This window comes from Leucoraja erinacea, chromosome 9 (assembly GCF_028641065.1).
Source record: "Leucoraja erinacea ecotype New England chromosome 9, Leri_hhj_1, whole genome shotgun sequence".
NCBI classification, from domain to species: Eukaryota; Metazoa; Chordata; class Chondrichthyes; order Rajiformes; family Rajidae; genus Leucoraja; species Leucoraja erinaceus.
This window is the reverse complement of record NC_073385.1, coordinates 13,104,298-13,124,959: the sequence shown is the minus strand read 5'-3', so window position 1 is coordinate 13,124,959 and position 20,662 is coordinate 13,104,298. Positions and strand designations below refer to the sequence as shown.

General features: G+C 43.0%; 1 protein-coding gene across 3 annotated transcripts in view; it reads right to left on the bottom strand.

Annotated features, from left to right (window-relative positions):
* The window catches only part of LOC129700025 (poly(A) polymerase type 3-like), a 58,861-nt gene extending 42,765 nt beyond the window's left edge, over window positions 1-16,096 (bottom strand). For 2 of the 3 annotated variants that reach the window (XM_055640174.1, XM_055640175.1), the window contains exons 1-2: window positions 15,777-16,096; window positions 2,274-2,444 (exon numbers count right to left, since the gene is read on the bottom strand). In XM_055640174.1, coding sequence (XP_055496149.1) covers window positions 2,274-2,444; window positions 15,777-15,784 — 179 coding nt within the window. In that variant the 5' untranslated portion in view covers window positions 15,785-16,096. The remainder of the gene's footprint in view (window positions 1-2,273; window positions 2,445-15,776) is intronic. The other variant, XM_055640176.1, reaches the window with a different exon arrangement.
* Window positions 16,097-20,662: the final 4,566 nt, after the last annotated feature.

Here is a 20,662-nt window from a genome sequence, read left to right as displayed (position 1 = left end):
AATACTACAGGTGTGGTCTCACCAATACCCTGTACAACTGCAGTAGAACCTCCCTGCTCCTATTCTCAAATCCTTTTGCTATGAATGCTAACATACCATTCGCCTTCTTCACTGCCTGCTGCACCTGCATGCCTAGTTTCAATGACTGGTGTACCATGACACCCAGGTCTCGTTGCATCTCCCCTTTTCCTAATCGACCACCATTTAGATAACAGTCTACTTTCCTGTTTTTGCCACCAAAGTGGATAACCTCACATTTATCCACATAATCAAGGATCTCACACACAACTCTCCCCCCCCCCCCCCCCACCCTCCCGCAGAAGATACAAAAAATTGAAAGCACATACCATATATTCAATAATAGCTTCAACCCAACTGTTTTCAGACCACTGAGAGGACTTCTCATATACTTGATGTCCCAATCTACCTTGGCGTAGCCCTCGTACCTTTTTTTTTTTTTAAATCTGCACTCTGTTGCTGCACTATTAACATTCTGCTGTCTATTTCCTTTGTTGAACTACTCGATGTACTCATGTGTAGTATGATTTGCCTGCATAGCACACACAACAGATTTTCCATTGTATCTTGGTACACAACAATAATAAACCAATACCAGGTGCAGAGAAATAGGAAACCTCTAAAAACATATTTTCAATAGAGAGGAATGGGTGTGAGGGTCTCAGGTATTAGTTCTTTTCCATTTTAATTGATTGGTTTTATGTTAAAATATTTTAATATTATGACTCTTTTGGAAAGTCTGAAATATTTAAGTGTTTCTGAATGCAAGGGGGAAATGTGACAAGTTCTTCCACAAAGCATTCCCCACTGACACTTCAAATCCACAGGGATCTTATGTGTTTCAATCATCTCCTCTCACACGGCCAAAATCAAGTCCAAATCTTTTCTTACAAGACAATTTATATATTCCATGTATTAGACAGCCAAATTTTCTCTGCACTGCAAGTACATAATGCCCAGTTCACAATACACGACCTGAATACGACCACTTCTCCATTGCAACTTTATTCAGAAATCCACACTAAACATTGACTTGTTACAGCCTGTCCAATAATAACAGATATATCACGATGGCCAAATCAGTAGATGTCCTAATTGTCCCCATTTGGAACTGTGTTGTTCCACTCTGTGCAAACACAATTGGGTATCTTACATCAAGAAACATAGCATTTTATCTGATGGAGAATCAAACATTAAAGAAGTAAATACCCTTTCTTTGGCAAAGTTATTAAGGCAATGCAAATGGAATTTTTAAATTGTGAGAAATGATACGAACACCTAGTAGCCTTAAATAAATGTAATTGCAATTTAGTTACTTAAAAAGTGATTTCACTTCAAATCTAACATTTGCAAGTGTTGCACATTTTAGCGAATCCAACATTATTCACCACAGCTGATCCCTCAAATATTCTGATGAACAGAGCTCTCTACGGAGAAGATATTCAAACTGCAGTCAAGGTTTTAGACCCAAGGACAATGAAGGGACAATGACAACAAAGGAACAGTGACAACATCCAGATCAAGACTGAGATCCAGCTAGGCAGCCTTAGCCTTCTGTTTGATAAACTTAAAAAGTACTATTGAGGACTTGACAAGTTGATGCAATAGATCATGTCCATGATGATAAATCTAGCCACAGTAGGTATGTTGGAATATGTATTAATCAACAAGCTTCAATATTTAGTTCCAAAATAACAGGGTATGACATGGTAGTTTTGATGCTGTAAAAAAAAAAAAACTGGATGTACTTCCCTGAAAAAAGACTGAATATGTGGCTTATAAAATTGAAGCGAGTGGCTTGTCTTGTTAAATTTTATGTATATTGCTTCTTATGCACAGAAGTTGATATTTATAATTTGATATCCTGTAACTCGCAGATAGGGTAAATTCGTACTAATTTTGGAAAAATGGGAACACAAGCAGTGCAATATCTTCTCAGCAGTCTACGTGCCACAAAGCAGAACATCCTCAAAGACATTACATGCCACACGAGTCTCTCTTTTCCATGTAATGCTCAAATCCCAAAATAGATGATTAACCATTAAGTCTGTGAGCAGACATTGATTATAGCTCTGGGCCAACGTTTCTTAGGAGGAGTTGGACCTTTTATATGATCTGCAAAAAATATATGCATAGGCTTAAACAATTTAATGATCAAACTAGTTGAAATTGCGGATTAAAGCATTTAGGAAAGTAAAGACTCCATGAAATATTGAAATGTGGCTGAGGTTGCCTTAATAACCGAAGATATATACCTGTGTTGCAACTCCTCCTCCTCTTCAAAAACTCCATAAGGATTTAGTGCCTCAATAAGTTTCTGGGTAAGCACATAATCATTTTCTTTTGGCAAAGCCAAGCTAATTGAAGATGTAATACCATAGTGCTTTTGGGATTGGGTTTGCAGAGATCCTTGATTTGCAGAAGGGCTGTGGAACAAAACAATAAAAATATCAAGGTACTGTAATTGATTACTTACTGCTTCCAATATAATTTCAGAATTTAATTCTTACTAATGATTACTGGTAACCTCAAAATTACTTAATTTGTTTAACCAATTAAAGCACATATTTAAGCATTGAATGTCATCATTTTACAATTAGACACAAAAGCACTGAAGACATCACATACGCTCCTCAAACTGGAATTGGTACCACGACCATCACTCATGGAGAATAATGCAAAATATCATAGCCTCCAGAGAGAAACACCTTCAAAGCGTACAGCTGAAGAATAGATAGATACAAAATGCTTGAGTAACTCAGCGGGTCAGGCAGCATCTTTGGAGAAAAGGAAAAGGTGACGTTTTTCATTGAGACCCTTAAAGCCCTGTCCCACGGTACGAGTTAATTCCAAGAGTTCTCCCGAGTTTGCCCCGATTCGAACTCGGAGATTTATAGTAATGGCCACTCGTCGGAACTCGGGGCTCTCTTGGACATTTTTCATCATGTTGAAAAATCTTCACGAGTCTCCCCGTGCTTACCTGCCGTTAGCGCTAAGAGACGTCCCCGAGCTCCGACATACCCTCTACATTCATTCTCCGTGCTTACACAAGCTTGATTTTTTTTTTAAACTCGGGAGAGCTCTTGGAATGAACTCGTACCATGGGACAGGGCTTTTAGACCGATAGTCGGTAGGGGAGGGGGAGGGGGAGGGAAGGAAAAAAAACAGCTGACGAATTGATGGAAAGTGAAAGGATGTTGAACTAGCCTTGATATTTGAAGGATTTCTGAACTTGTACCTCAGCATTCTGTCACCCCAGCACCATATCTGGCTCTATATCACTTTAGTAATTAATATTGCCACTTCTCCTTCCATTTTCATTAAAATCTTAATTTGAGCCTGAAATAATCTATTCAGCAGGGAGAGCCAAAAATACCTTTAAAAATACAGGTAAATCTGACACAAGAGACTGCAGATGTTTGGAACATTGAGGGAAGAAAACAAGCTGCTAGATAGGCAACTTTCCCTTTGCCTCCACAGCTGCTGCCGACTGCTAAGTTACTCTCAAAACAGTTCTTTGTGCTACAGGTAAATTGATTGGAGTCTTGTATATTTGTGGAAGAAATATGTTTTTGGAATCAGCCTCCAAATTTGTACATTCGAAATGTTGTGGAGAAAAATAGTTTGCCAAAAACAAAATCAGCTGAACTTAATGTTCAGGGAAGCACGTTACACACTGGAACAGTTTCATGGGTATGGCTCTGTAAACAATGTTTAAAAAAAACTGCATCTATGGATACAAGGGAACAAAATTAGCATATTATAAAATGGGAGTACATTACCCAATTATCTCTTGTGGTCAAAATATACTCAGTAAATAATTATAGCTAGCAATATTGAACAGAGTTATGAAGAACTGCAGTGAAAAATATGAGCGTAATTAAAACTTGCTGGTGAATTATCATTCAGGACAATTGCAAGCAAAATATCCAGTATAGCCAACTGAAACCAAAAATCGATTACCTATAGCAAAGTTTTAAATATATATTTTAATTACATTAAATGTTTTACAGCTAAATACACAGTACTACCTTGTGGGGATTACATACCAACATTTGAAAAACATTGAATCAGGTTCGATGTGACAGTCCAGTAACTCAGGGACAGAATGAAATTAAAACAGATGCGGAAAAAACAGCAGAACTACAGAAATAAAAACAGGAAAACCAAAAAGCACCTGCTCCGATGAAGAATCAGAGACCTAAAGTCTTAACCTTTTCTCTTTCTACACATAGTGCCTAACCTGCTGACTGTTTTATTTCAGATTTCCAGCAATTGCTATTTTTTTTAAATTATATATTACTAGAAGATAGATACAAAAAGCTGGAGTAACTCAGCAGGACAGGCAGCATCCCTGGAGAGAAGGAATGGGTGACGTTTCGGGTCGAGATCCTTCTTCGGACTGGTTAGGGATAAGAGAAATTAGAGATATAGACGATGATGTAGAGAGATAAAGAACAATGAATGCAATAAGCAAAAAGGTAACAATGATAAAAGGAAACAGGCCATTGTGAGCTGTTTGTTGGGTGAAAACAAGGTTAATCCATCTTGAACAACTGATACAGTAGACCAAAGATCTTATAGCGGAGCATAGGATCTTTGCAGTAGACGAGGTTGGAGGAGGTGCAAGTGAACCTCTGCCTAACCTGAAAAGACTGTCGGGGTCCCTGGGCAGAGTCGAGGGAGGAGGTATAGGGACAGATGTTGCAACATCTGCGGTTGTATGGGGAAGGTACCTGGGGATGGCGTGGTTTGGGTGGGAAGGGATGAGTTAACCAGGGAGTTGCGGAGGGAACAATCTCTGCGAACGGCGGAAAAGGGGTGAGATGGGAAGATGCGACTAGTTTTGGGATCCCATTGGAGGCGGCGAAAATTTCGGAGGATTACGTGTTGTATGCGGTGGCTGATGGGGTGAAAGATAAGGACTGGGGGGGGGGTGGGGAGGACACGACGACTACGGACGGACTCGGTCGCTCTTGCGACTAGGGGAGGGGGAGCAAGGGAAGAGCACCGAGGAGACACGAGTGAGGGCCTTCTATATATTACTAGATTTGTGTTTGGAAAAATAGGTATAAAATAAATAGGTTTCACAATACGGTCTAGTATGGACTGATCATTTATTCTCCTGATGAAACATTCAGCAGTTATTCCCCGATGACAAACAAAACTGAAGACTATTAGATGAAAACATCTTGTGTAGTTTATAGATAGCACAGCTTCAAATTGTGGCACAGAAACAGTAATGAATCATCCTACCTCAGTCTCTATCTCACAAGCTCTCATCCTGTTCCTAGTCAAATTTATTACCCATATCCTTCAAATCTTTCACCTTTTGGCTGCCCAGTTTCTTGTTAGTTAAAAGTATTAAATATTTATTTTGTGGACTAATCACAAGGAAATATTCTTGCAAAGGTTAAATAATCTTAGGTTTGACAAAAGATTAATATTTTTGGCAAGTTTCACAATGACTGCAAGTTCTCAGTAAATGAAACATAGAAACATAGAAATTAGGTGCAGGAGTAGGCCATTCGGCCCTTCGAGCCTGCACCGCCATTCAATGTGATCATGGCTGATCATCCAACTCAGTATCCCGTACCTGCCTTCTCTCCATACCCCCTGATCCCCTTAGCCACAAGGGCCACATCTAACTCCCTCTTAAATATAGCAAATGAACTGGCCTCAACTACCCTCTGTGGCAGAGAGTTCCAGAGATTCACCACTCTCTGTGTGTGAAAAAAGTTAATCAAAAGTTCAGAAGAAACACGCGACATCCCAATCATTGCCAGCTCACTATGGAAACGTGTAATTTCAACCACTCTCCCGCTTCTATTTCATTTGCAATAACTGGATTAATTGAATACAGTCAAATGTCCATTCCTTCCACTTCCACGAAGGAAGTGACTCCCGTTTTGTAATATGCTACACGACTACGACTTTCTTCATCTGCTTCTTCCCCAACATTTCTCCCTACAATCCAAACACTCAAATTTTAAGATGAAAAAATCCACAGTTCACAGGATTATATTCTTTCCTTATTGAGGAATGTGTAAGGATTCCAAGCTATATGCTAATTTTTCATATTTCTTCAGAAGGCAATCAAAGCCAGTGATTTAGGTGTCAATTTCCTCTCCTGTATGTAGGTATGTTGCAAAACTTACCTTCAGTGGCGCTGCAGTTCTGCCGCTGCCCGTGTGCGCGACTTTGGCGCCTTTGAGAGGGGGGTGGGTTTAAATCGCGATTTTCTCTAGGCTGTTGAAATCGATGTTGTTCAGCCTATTTAGTTGCTGACGAAAATTCGCTGCAAAATTCGTTCGTTGCAGGTATTTTTTAAATTGGGTTATTTAATTGTTATAGTAAATTAAAAATCAACCTCTAAAGCCGCGAACCCCGACAACAGGACGGATCTCATGTAGGGGACAACGCAAGATAGTATGTTTATTTTTACATTAAAAAGGGCTTCTTAAGTTCACTTTATACAAAACGTTATGTTGCGAGTAGCTGACTTGGGGGCCCATCTGAACCGGCAGTATCTGGCACCGTTCTAAACCAGCGCGTTCCACAGAATCCTATTTAATGGCTGATTTAAATGGCCATTAATTTACAGCAATTGAACACTAAATCCCTTCCATTTGGCCTATAAATTAATGTCAATGAGATTTAAAAATCATGTTTTATTGTGAATTCTTGTGTGAGTGTTCTTTGGACACTTAGGCTATTTAAAAATGTTAATCTTTCCTTAAGAAATGGATAGATGTTTAGATCTAGTAATTGAATTTTGGAATTAGCTACAATTGGGTAACTAACTAATGATATGCTTTAATTTCAGGTAAGATCCAAGTAAGATTGTTTAATATTGGTTTCAGAATGCTTCAATCTATAATAACTGAAAATTTATTTCAGGTCTCTTAATTTTTAATAAAGTTATGGGCTTTAGACTGTCCTCGATCACAGCTTTTGTGTTAAGTCAATGGAAAATCAATAGGGAACAAGATGCTAATTTCCGAGTATGAAAATGGCCATAACTTTTTTAATACAGAAGATATGAAAGTGAATTAGGTGTCAAATTAAACTTCTTTCTATGCTTTATCTGATGGGATAAATTGCAGACTTGATTTTTAAAATCTCAAAATTTTGTGACATTGCTACTGTATGTCATTTTCCGTTTTAAGAACCGTATGTTGCAATCAATACTTAACCTCAAACTCTGCGACATAAGCATAAAATTCACAAAATTCAAGTAATTTTTCTGAATTAAACAGAATAATCTTGTGTGGCTTTTGGCGACAAAGCTCACCTCAAAACTGTTAAACAATTCAACCAATTATGGTTGGCAATGCAAATCTGCTGTTAAGCAAAATATTTTACATTAACATGGGTAAATGCATCGATATACGCTAACATGAGAAAACCAAGATTAATAAAATATCCCCCCCCCCCCCCCAAAAAATAATTTCACTGGAATAAGACAAAACCAGAAACATGCCATTACAACTTTACACAAATAAAGTAGTTCCCAGCATGACAAATTGCAAAAGATTTCCCTTAAAGCCACTTCTATTTTACATGGTCACTGCACAAACGCCTATTATTCAAATGAGCATAGCAAACACGATTTGCAAACACAGGTACTATCGTAATGTTTAAGAAACATTTAGACAGGTACATAGATATGGCCCAAATGCAGGCAGGTGGGACTAGTGAAGATGGGACATGTTGACTGCTGTGGGTAAGTTGGGTCGAAGGGCTCATTTCCACAATGTAAGACTATGACTCTCTGGACTATTTACGAATAGCTACAATCCAGATGTCTAGATGAAGGCAGACACGGTTATTGATTGGGGACGATCAGCCATGATCATAATGAATGGCGGTGCTGGCTCGAAGGGCCAAATGGCCTCCTCCTGCACCTACTTTCTATGTAGATCCTTTAATGCAAAAGTGTCAAGTAAAAAAGATTTGAGCAAAACTTGTTTTTCAGATATCCCCATAGCTAAAAAATGTCAACATTAATGAACTGCTTTCTGAAGAATAGTTACTGTTGAAATGTAGGAAAACCAGAAGCAAATTGGAGAAGAGCAAAATCCAGCAAAAACAATTATTGCAGAAATTGCACTGAGCTCAGCTCTTCAAAACTGAAGATTTTCAGGTATAGCTGAGATATAAACTTTCACCAGGATGTAACAAGTGATGTGTCAATGAGGCAATGACCTTTTGCAATTGATATAAATAACTTGGATAAAGGAATCAAAGATTCAACTCATCTGCCATTTCATTGTTCCCCATAATAAATTCACCCTTTTCAGTCTTCAAAGGTCCAACTTTGGCCTTAACTAGTTTTTTCCTCTTCACATACCTAAAGATGTGACCTAAACGAGGTTACATTTCTTCTCTCGGTGAGCTGCAAGTCCTTGAAATACTCTTCCTCAAAGGGCAGTGGAAGATAGTCTAAATCTTTTTTACAGTAGAGATATTTAAATAATTGATAAGGTGCTGAATTGTTACTTCATATCACAACCTTATTAAACACCAAAGCAAACTCAAGGGGTCGTGCGACCTACATGTAATTTGTATGTTTGTTAACAACATCAGGGTGCCATATGCAGATCCAAATTGAAATAGTTTAAAATATTTCCTTTTCCCCATTCCTTCCAGCAATCTGTTACTTGACAAATATGGCAGCTGATTTCCTGCTGGATTATGGACCCAACTGTTTCTTGCTCATTTTTCTTTGGCAAATCTGGATAAGGGGTCCTTCCAGACGATTCCAGCGAGCATCATATCCAAATTCAACTTTTCTCAACGGTCAACTGTGGGGTTGACAATTAGCCTTATTGTACAGGACTGCCCCGACACGGGAGCTTCGACCGCCCCGACCCAGGCACTTCGACCGCCCCGACGGATGGTTCGACTGCCCCGACCGCGGGAGAATAAAGAGGAAGAACTTTGTACTTTTTTTGCCCTCCATCACATGGTAATTCACATATCACTGTACCTTAATTGGTGCATGTGACAACAAGACCTTTGAAACCTTGGAATCCATGAACATATTCCTTCCCCAACCAATCGCTACCTTTTCATCCTGACTAATGACTAGTTTAAACTTAGAGATGCAGACGGAAACAGGCCACTTAATGCAAAGGGTTCAAATTTTTTTTTGAAATTCACTTCCCAGAAGGGGGCCGGATGCTGCACATAAAAAATATTTGACAAAAGGGAGACACAAAATGCTGGAGTAACTCAGTGGGACAGAGAGCATCTCTGGAGAGAAGGATGGGTGACGTTTCGAGTCAAGACCCTTCTTCAGACTGATGGCAGGGGAGTGGGTGGTACAGAGATAAAATGTAGTCTGAGACAGTAAGACTGGTGGGAGAACTAGGAAGGTGGAAGGGATGGAGAGAGAGGGAAAGCAAGAGCTACATGAAGTTAGAGAAGTCATTGTTCATACTGCTGGGGTGTAAGCTACCCCAACCAGATAAGGTGCTGTTCCTCCAATTTGCTCTGGGCCTCACTCTGACAGTGGAGGAGTCCCAGGACAGAAAGGTCAGATTGGGAATGGGAGGAGGGTTAGAGACGTCGAAAGGGAATGGATTTGAAGTAGCAAAATGCTGATGAGGTAAAAATCATTAGCCATGATCAATTTGAATGGTGGGGCAAGCATGAAGAGCCTAATTACACACTCATGCTATTTACAATGATCTTCAGCAAACATCCACGCTTCCGACTTGATTATTGGGGGGAGGAAATGGTTGGGTCTGGGACACAGCCCTCAGAAACACCCAAGATACCTTGAGGGAGGAATGACCAAAGGCAACAAACAACTACCTTTAGCAATACACAAAGTGATGGAGAAATTCAACGAGTCAAACAGCATCTGGGAAGGGAATTGACAAGCAATATTTCAGGTCGGGACTCCGTTGAGTGAGGTACCAGTTGTCCTACTCCATATGTTCAAAGCCTATTTTCTCACCGTCAATAACCTGGGCCCATCAACCAGACCAACACATGACATATGCCTAGGTCACTCAGCCCCTCCAGCCCAGCCTGCCATTCAAACTCATACTTCTGTGCTCAACCTCAAATCTTCCTTTGTGTCCAATACCAATAGCCCTGAATTGCCTGATCTTTCAAAAATGTATCTTGCTCCACTTAAAATTGCCTAGCTTCCACAATTGTCTCAGGTACAGAATTCCAGTGATTCAGCCCTCATGAGAAGAAATTTCTACAGACCTTTGTTTTAAGTTACAAGCCCCTCATCTGGCCATCTTCCAATCTCCTCCCCTTTCGGGTTTCCGCAGAGACCGCTCCCTCCATAACTCCCTGGTCAATTTGTCCCTTCCCACCCAAACCACGCCCCCCCCAGGTATTTTCCCTTGCAACCGCAGGAAATCCTACACTTGTCGCTTTACCTCCCCCCTTGACTCCATCCAAGAACCCAAGCAGCCTTTCCAGGTGAGGCAGATATTCACCTGCACCTCCTCCAACCTCATCTATTGCATCTGCTGTTCTAGGTGTCAACTGCTCTACATCGGTGAGACCAATGGCAATCTCTTTGCCCAATGCCTCCACTCAGTTCGCATTAACCAACTTAATCTCCCGGTGGCTCAGCACTCAACTGCCCCTCCCATTTCAAATCCGACCTTTCTGACCTCCTCCATGGCCAGTTAGTCCCACTGCAAATTGGATGAGCGGCACCTCATATTTTGCTTGGGTAGTTTACACCTCAGCAGTATTAACATTGACCTCCAATTTCAGGTAGTCCTTGCTTTCCCCCTCCCCTGCTCTCCCACAGCCTACTGTCTCCACCTCTTCCTTTCTTCTTCCCGCCCCCATCAGTCTGAAGGGTCTCAACCCGAAACATCACATATTCCTTCGCTCCATAGATGCTGCCCCACCCGCTGAGTTTCTCCAGCATTTTTGTCAACCTTTGATTTTTCCAGCATCTCGAGTTCTTTCTTAAACCCTCATCTTGAAACCATGTTCCTCTTTTGAAATTCTCCCACTGGTACAAACATCTTAACATCTACCCCATCATGTCCCCTTACAACTTCCAATGAGATCACCTTTGGTTCTTTTAAACTCCAAAGATTGTAGACTCAACCTTTTTAATAAGTGATAGGAGAATTAGGCCATTCAGTCCATCATGTCTACTCTGCCATTCAATCATGGCTGATCTATCTCTCTCTCCCAATTCCATTCTCCTGCCTTCTCCCCATAACTCATGACACCTGTACTAATCAAGAATCTATCTTTCTCTGCCTTGCTGGAAATCCTTTCATATCAGGATTTAGTCTTGCAAATGTCCTTTGGACTGCCTCCAATGTCATAATTTCATTTCCTGGGCAAGGAGACCAAAATTATGTGGCGTATTCCAGATGCAGTCTCACAAATAATCTGTACAATTGTAACAAAGCATTCCTATTGCTCCAACATCATCTCAAATTCTACTGCCTTATTTCAAAAACCACAATACATGTGCTCCCAAATTTATAATAAGAGATTTAAAATAATTTCACCTTCAAATGGCTTCATGCCCTCATCCGCCCCAAACTCAGCAGCTGCCCAGTTTGCACGTCCTGGGTTTCCCCACAGATTAATTCCTGAAATCCACTACAGTCATCCCTTTTTTTTTTTACAGGCCTCTTACTAACTTCTTCTTTCTAACTTCTACTTTCTAATTTCAGTTATAGTAGACAGAATCTGTTGCAAGTGAGGCACCCATGCGTATATTGGGCAGGTCAGGCCAAGTACTGGGCCTTGGGCTGTGAGATGTTTACAATCTCTTTCAGGAAACCTTTGCATTTTATGTGGTTAAGACAATTACAGGATTGAAAACAGTTAAGCAACCTCATAAAATTGAGACGTTACTGAGTGTCTGTTAACCTCTGCAATCAGAAACCCAGTCAGGAGGAATGGAGAGGTGCCGCAGATCGAGACCCAGGACCAGTGAATGGGTCGGTACTAGGTGTGTGGGGATGGATAAAAATGGGCTGAAAGGATTCCTTCTTCATGACTGATGGAACAATCGGTCAGCTGGAACACCCCATTCACATTTGGAAACAAATATTTCTAGCTTGCTTCCAGTTTGATGAACTTGAGCTGGCTGATCATTTTTTTTAAATGTTAAAGTTGCCAGGAGGCACCTCTCCTCTGGAGCAGGGAGTGACAAGAGATAATGCTGGGGTCTGGGGCTTGATGAGTCAGGAGATTCATGTCATAAACCTGCTACATCCCAGCACTAGAGACCCGGGTGCGATCCTGAACTCGGACACTGTCTGTGTGCTGCTGTGGTTTCCTCCCACGTCCCAAAGACGCTGTGCTTTGAGGATAGTCTCAGACCTTTCAGGAAGACCACTATGGTCATTTGGTTATAGTGGACAATTGGCAATAACAGAAACAAAAGATCAGGCAACATCCTGGCAGGAAAATGGACAGACAACATATCGTCAGATCTTTAGACTTATGGGCTCCACCAGCAGTTTGTTTTTTGCTAAATGCACAATGTTTACACAACTGACTGGTTTTGAATAGACAAGACCCAGTAAGAAATTTACTATCATGGCTGCACCAACAGCATCAAAGAATTATACAAGACAGGTAATTCTGCTCATCATGTCTGGATGAGATTTCAATAGAAAATACTAGAATCTTTCCTCCAAAGCAGTATATTACTTCTACAAAGCCTCTTCCCAATGATCTTTCCAAAAGTTCATACAGACCTACTTCCACTGCTCTTTGAAACTGCATTTTAGAATATGACAATTTTCTCATGAAAGTGCATTTTGTCATGCCACGTCCAGTTATTTTTTCCAATTATCCTTACCTGTACTGTCCATTTACTCAAACTCTGCCACTCATAATAGTTATCCTAGTGTTCACTTTCACAGGCTACATTCTTCCTAAAGGGCCTGTTCCACTGTACGAGGTAATTCAAGCGTTCTCCCGAATTTTCCCGATTCGAACTCGGAGAATGTCCGTAGGAGTCCGTGGATGTCTGGTAGCGGCTCGTACGAGTTAAAAGTAACAATTCTTTTAATCACGAGTATTTTTTTACCAGTGGACATTTTTCACAGTGTTGAAAAAACTTCACGAGTTTACCGGATTTCCCGAGTACCTACCGTTACTCGTACGAGCCGCTACGAGACATCCACGACCTCCTACGGACCCGCTACGAATATTCTCTGAGTTCGAATCAGGGGAAAACTCGGGAGAACTCTTGAATTACCTCGTACAATGGGACAGGCCCTTAACATGTGGTTCCCAGAACTAAACAATAATCCCACACAGACTTAACCAGAGTTTAATACACTCAGCATGATTGCACTCTATGGATCTGATAATGAACAGAAGGATCACACATTAAAAGCTAAAACAAAATAACCTTGTGCTTTCATCTCTGTATTTCTGTTTGGATGCAGCAAGTACGAATTTAATTGTCCATAAAGGTACTTCTTACAAATAAGCACTCTTGATTCAAGGTCTTTTCCACCCTCTTGTCCCTTTAAAGCTATACTATTTCTATTGCATTTGCCCTTTTCCTGTCCAAGTGGACTACTTCACACTTGATTACATACATTTTTATTTGCTATGTTTCTGCCCATCTCCACCTTAGTATAATTGCAAGTATTTTATATTTGTAAAGTTAAATTGATATTTTTCCCTTTGATTAAACGGATATGCATCCTCCACACTTTTTGCTTTACAGCATTTGTAGATGAACGCACATGCTTTTGTAGTTTGCAATGTCCAAGTTTCACATTGCTTCTCCGAGGCCACGTCGTCCTAACTGCCGAAAAGATGACTTGGTATTGATAAGGCCACTTGCAAATTGAGAGTAGTCCAGCACAAAAAAATGCTCCACTCACATCATGACGACCCTTTTGTCCATCTACACCAATCTCATTTGCCTGCATAAGTATTGTATTGCCTTACACATTTGTCTATTTAAATGTGTAGGAAGGAACTGCAGATGCTGGTTTAAACTGAAGATAGACACAAAATGCTGGAGTAACTCAGTGGGGCAGGCAGCATCTCCGGATAGAAGGAATGGGTGACGTTTCGGGTTGAGAACCATCTTCTGATTGAGTCTGGGGAGAGGGGGATAGAGATAAGGAAATGTAAGGTGTGAAAACGAGACAAAGAGGATAGAGATCATGGAACATGTAGATCATTGTTAGCTAGGAGAGGGTAACAACAAGGCAAACCGAGATAAAATGTAAACGAGGAGTCAGACTGGTCAAGAACTGGGAAGGGGGAAGCATGGAGAGAGAGAGAGGGAAAGCAAGGGTTACTTGAAGTTGGATAAATTACTATTCATACCATTGGGGTGTAAGCTGCCCAAGCGAAATACGAGGTGTTATTCCTCCAATTTGCGCTGGGCCTCACTGACAATGGAGAAGGCCTAGGACAGAAAGGTCAGTGTGGGAATGGGAGGCTCATTTTTCCCCCAATGAGCCAATGATATTCACCGGTCAGCACTGGCTACAACTTACGAGAAACTTCGACCTCCTGGCAAACCACTAGGACCTCCTGGCGACCCACCTATGGTACGAGAATTCTCGCTACTCTCCATGGTGGCTTCATTCTGGTCCCTGCTAATTTTTCAACATGTTGAAAAATTTGTGGCGACCATAATGAAGCCGCGATTAGTTCCCAGAATGCGGGAACTCCTCACAACCATGAAGGTGGCTCCCCGGCAACCACCCGCGAGCATGTAGCAACCATATAGTCTCCTGCAGTCACCTAAAAAGTCGCGTAAGTGGGGCAGGCCCATTAGATGTTACAATTGTAACTGATTCCACCATCTCTTTTTGGCAGCATGTTCTACATATCAACCACGTGAAAAATAAAATTTACACCTCAGATCCTCTTTAAATCTCCTTCATCGCCAATGCCCTTGTTTTTGGCAGAATCCAATCTCAGTAAAAGAACTTCTTTAGACTTACTGGGTGGGTAGTAACAATTCACCATCCAAACATTGGAGAGTTCTGACTGCAACACCAATAGGTATGCTTTATAAAAGGTTTCAATAGAAATTGCTTACCAAGGTCATCTTTACAACATTGGGAACACTGGCAAAGTCAACATTCCTCACACTTGGTTTGATTTGAGTGGGGGTGGGGGTACTAAAAAGGAGCACATCTGCAACAGTTTGGCTTTTTTTCAAACAGGTATCGTTTTTGGACAACGTTTCCAAGTGTAGCAGGAGTTGGTACGATGAGAAATTCACACGTACATAACCATACATAGGAGGTGAGGACCCTCCGCAAGCCGAGCCCCTCCAATCATTTAAAAGATCACACAAATAAGAAGACATGGCATGTGAGCACCCATCAAAAGCAGAGCGTTACAGTCATTTAAAAACACACACCTATAAAAATACATGGCATGTGAAGTCCCTTCACAAGCAGAGCGCCCTAGTCATTTAAAAGCGCACACACACATACATGGCGTGCGAGGACCGTTCACAAGCAGAGGGCCCCAGTCATTCAAAACACCTTGTGGAGAGAGCAGTAAAGCGGAGGCCGCCACAGGAGGAAGGCCCCGAGGACACTGCAATCAAGATATCGCTCTCGCAGCTCGGTTACCACAACACTTATCCCCTCACACAACGACCGCATGTAAACTGCAGTCACTGTGAAGAGATAACGTGAAGGCCGGGGCTGGAGGCCGCGGTGGGCGGCTGGAGCCTGTGTGTGGCGACAGGCAGCCGGCGTGGTGCCGATATTGCCCAGGCCCTCCCTCCCTCCAGCCCTACTTACTATGGCATGGCTCCAATCCAGTGCCCCGTCCCCCTAACGGTCTCCCCGCTTCACTCTCATCTTGCGCCCGAAACCGCTTTCCTTTCCCACCCTCAGCTTCAAACGACAACCAGAGGGGGAATAAAAATCGCCCCCAACGGGCGTGTTTTGTTCCAAGGGTCCTCCGTTTACTTCGCCGCCCTTCAGCTCGCTTCCGTAGCGTGTTTTTTCTCCTTCTATCTCCTTCTTTATAACAAAGCGGACGGTCCCAACATGGCGGCGGCCGCCGGACGAAAACAACAACCCCGCGGCCGGCGGGCAGCGCCAGCCGGCTCGACGTGACGTGACGTGACGTGGTGACGTGAGCACGCACCGGCGTCATCACGTCACCTCGCCTCACCTCACCCCCGGACGTGCACGAAAGTGATGAGTCAGCACATCTACCCAAAGATCCCACCGCGCATGCTCGATGGTCTATTGACACTCTATTGTCCCATGGAAACATAGACAATAGGTGCAGGAGTAGGCCATTCAGCCCTTCAAGCCAGCACCACCATTCAACATGATAGAAACATATTAAATTGAATCTGAATCTGAGGAGGCCATTCGGCCCTTCGAGCCTGCACCGCCATTCAATATGATCATGGCTGATCATCCAACTCAGTATCCCGTACCTGCCTTCTCTCCATACCCCCTGATCCCCTTAGCCACAAGGGCCACATCTAACTCCCTCTTAAATATAGCCAATGAACTGGCCTCAACTACCCTCTGTGGCAGAGAGTTCCCAGAGATTCACCACTCTCTGCGTGAAAAAAAGTTCTTCTCATCTCGGTTTTAAAGGATTTCCCCTTTATCCTTAAGCTGTGACCCCTTGTCCTGGACTTCCCCAACATCGGGAACAATCTTCCTGCATCTAGCCTGTCCAATCCCTTAAGAATTTTGTAAGTTTCTATAAGATCCCCTCTCAATCTTCTAAATTCTAGAGAGTATAAACCAAGTCTATCCAGTCTTTCTTCATAAGACAGTCCTGACATCCCAGGAATCAGTCTGGTGAACCGTCTCTGCACTCCCTCTCTATGGCAATAATGTCCTTCCTCAGATTTGGAGACCAAAACTGTACGCAATACTCCAGGTGTGGTCTCACCAAGACCCTGTACAACTGCAGTAGAACCTCTCTGCTCCTATACTCAAATCCTTTTGCAATGAAAGCTAACATACCATTCGCTTTCTTTACTGCCTGCTGCACCTGCATGCCTACCTTCAATGACTGGTGTACCATGACACCCAGGTCTCGCTGCATCTCCCCCTTTCCCAATCGGCCACCATTTAGATAATAGTCTGCTTTCCTGTTTTTGCCATGGCTGATCATCCAAAATCAGTACCCCCCTCCCCATTCCAGTTTTTTCCCCGCATCCCTTGATTTCCTCAGCTCTAAGAGGTAAATCTAACTCTCTTGAGACTGTGGAAACAAGCCCTTCGGCTCAACCTACCCACACCGACCAACATGTCCCGTCTACACTAGCCCCACTTGCCTGCGTTTTGCACATATCTCTCCAAACCAGTCCTACCCATGGACCTGTCAAAATGTTTCTTAATGTTCTGATAGTACCTGCCTCAACGACATCCCTTGGCAACCCTTTCCATACACCCACCACCCTATGTGTGAAAAAGTTACCCCTCAGATTCCTATAAAATCTTTCTCCTCTCACCTTAAACCTGTGCCCTCTGGTTCTCGAGTCCCCCACTGTGGGCAAGAGACTTGTGCGTCCACCCGATCTATTCCTCTCATGATTTTATACACCTCTATAAGATCACCCCTCTTCCTCTTACACTCCAGGGAATAGAGTCCCAGCCTACCCAACCTCTCCCTATAGCTCAGATTGAGTCTTGGCAAAATCCTTGTAAATCTTCTCTGCACACTTTCCAACGTAACCATGTCTGTCCCATCCACATGAGGCCGAAGGAGCCTCAGGGGCAGCGGCGATAGGAGATTCGGCGGCAGCTTGAGCCTCGACAGCAACGGGAACCTCAACGGCTGCGGGAGCCTCGGCAGCAACGGGGACCTTGGTGGCGGTGGAGCGTGGGGGGGTGGGGGAGAGGCGGGGACCCAGCGTGGGGGGCCTGTAGTGAAGAACAATGGCGACCCGGCTTGAGGGGACCACCGTGAATAACAATGGAGGACCCGGCGTGGGGGGACCGCCGTGAGAGATGGGGGGGAGAACAAAGGGGACCTGGTGTGGGGGAGGGAGGGGGGCACTTTTGTTTTAGAATCCTCTGCACAGGAGATAAGTCTGTGTTTGTTTGTTTGTTCCGGTTAGGGCGCTGTGCACACAGTCGCTTCCCTTTTTTTTTCTCTCACTTTTAATTTCAAGTTTTTGTGTACCTTGTGTGTTGTGATTGTTGGCAGACTAATTCCCCTCTGGCGATGAATAAAGATTTATTGTATCGTATCGTAAATCATACTAATGCACAATCATAAATGTATAGACTTTAGGGATAAAGGCCCACCAAGTTCACGATGACCACTGATCATCCATTCACACCACTTTCTCATCCACTCCTTGCACATTGGGGGCAATGTTTGGGGCCAATTAACCCATGCAGTCAGAGGGAAAATGTTTAAACTCTACATAGACTGCATCCAACGTCAGGATCGAACATGGAGCTGTGGGGTTGCAGCTTTACCAGCTGCACCACTGTGTCGTTTGTAGTGTAAGAATAATTTACCTACAAAGCAGTACGTAAAGAGTCACCGCGTTTCCAGCACCATCTTGTGCCCTTCAAGACCTTCAAATGCGGTGACCCAAAGGGCCTGTTTTTCTGCTGCAGGACGCTAGGATTCTATGATCATCCAGGACCAGCTTGCACACTATCTGCCATTCCCTACAACTCTAGCTTCAATCTTCAGATGAATGAATAATACATAATAATACATAAAACCCGCATTTCAGGCTGTTTAAAACAGAGAAAATAAGAACATGGTTGATCTTTTACCTCAGTATCACGTTCCTTCTTTTCATACCTCTTAACACCTTTTGTATCTAGATATCTATCTGCCTCCTTAAATATATTCAAGGGATATGCCAAGGGATAGGTCAAGGAACATAGGGAGAAGGCAGGCACGGGTTATTGATTGGGGACGATCAGCCATGATCGCAATGAATGGCGGTGCCGAATGGCCTCCTCCTGCACTTATTTTCTATGTTTCTATTTAGTAACTTGAACTTCCCCTGTATTTTGTGGGACAAAATTCTGTGCGATCAAGAAGTGAAGACATTTCTCCATGTTACCTTGTATCCAGAGAAAGTGTTGTTGTTTAGCACAGAATCAAGCCCTCAGGTATAACTAGTCCTTGCCTACCAAGAAGCATTTGATCAATATCTCTCTACACCTTTCCTATCCTTGTCCTTCTCCAAATGATTTTTAAACCTACTCTACCACCTTCTCTGGCAGCTCATTCCATATGCCCACCACCCTCTGTGTGAAAAAAAAGTCCCTCAGATCCCCTTTACATCTTTCGCCTCTCACACAAAACTATGGGAAAGGGACTGTTACTAGCTATCCTATCTATGACCCTCATCATTTTATAAACATTTATAATGTCATCCCTAAGCCTCCTATACTCCAGGGAAAACAATGCCAGCCTATCCAATTGCTCCTTTCAATTCCATCTCTCCAGTCCGGGCAACATTCCCGTGAAGCCTTTCTGCATTCCCTCTGCCTTAGCCATTCAGATTCAGATTCAGATTCAAAACGTTATTGTCATTGTGCAGTGTACAAGTACAGAGACAACAAAATGCAGTTAGCATCTCACCCAGAAGTGCGAACACAGAATAATGGAACAGTGAAATATATATACGTATATACAGTAGCAGTAGTGCAATTTACGTGGGGGGGAGATCAGTCACTGGGGGAAGGAGTGTCCGAAGGGGGGGGGGGGGGGGGGGGGGGGGGGGGATGACTGGCAATCACCAAGGTGCAGAGTTAAGTAGGGTAACAGCTGCATGGAAGAAGCTATTCCTGAACCTGCTGGTCTGGCAACAGAGAGATCTGTAGCATCTCCCAGATGGGAGGAGGGTAAACAGACTGTGGCTGGGGTGAGAGCAGTCCTTGACGATGCTGCGCGCCCTTCGCAGACATCGCTTGCTCTGGACAGATTCAATGGAGGGGAGTGTGGAACCGGTGATGGGTTGGGCAGTTTTCACCACCCACTGCAAGGAGTCCACAATTAGCTCCTTGGTCTTCTTGGTGTTAGGGGCCAGGTTGTTGTCAGCGCACCATGCTGCTAGGTGCTGAATCTCCTCCCTATAGGCCGACTCATCGTTGTCGCTGATGAGGCCAATCACCGTTGTATCATCTGCATACTTGATGATGGTGTTAGTATCATGTACAGGTGTGCAGTCGTAGGCGAAGAGGGAGTAGAGGAGGGGGCTCAGCACACAGCCCTGTGGAACGCCGGTGTTCAGGGTGAGGGTTGAAGAGGTGTGGTTGTCTAACCTAACAGACTGGGAGGGGATGGTGGTGTTAAATGCTGAGCTAAAGTCGATGAACAGCATTCTCACGTAGGTGTCTCTGTTGTCGAGCAGGGAGACTTCGTATAGCTTATTGACCAATACTCCAAGTGCGGCCTAACCAACCATTTGTGCAACTGCAGCATGATGTCCCAAGTCTCTGCACAAGACTGAATTGTGGACCGTGTTGACTCCATGAATGGAAGAAAATGCAACTTTTTTTAAATCACTTTTACCAAACAATCAGTAACGTTGTTAGTAATTAGGAGACTTCATCCAACCTCTGGGCTGATTTGACTTTAATTTGAAAGAATGGGCAATGTCCTAAGATATGTGCTCCACAGCGAGTTAAAACAAATAATTTGCAGTTGATTTGACCCCTCTGCTTCCACCCAG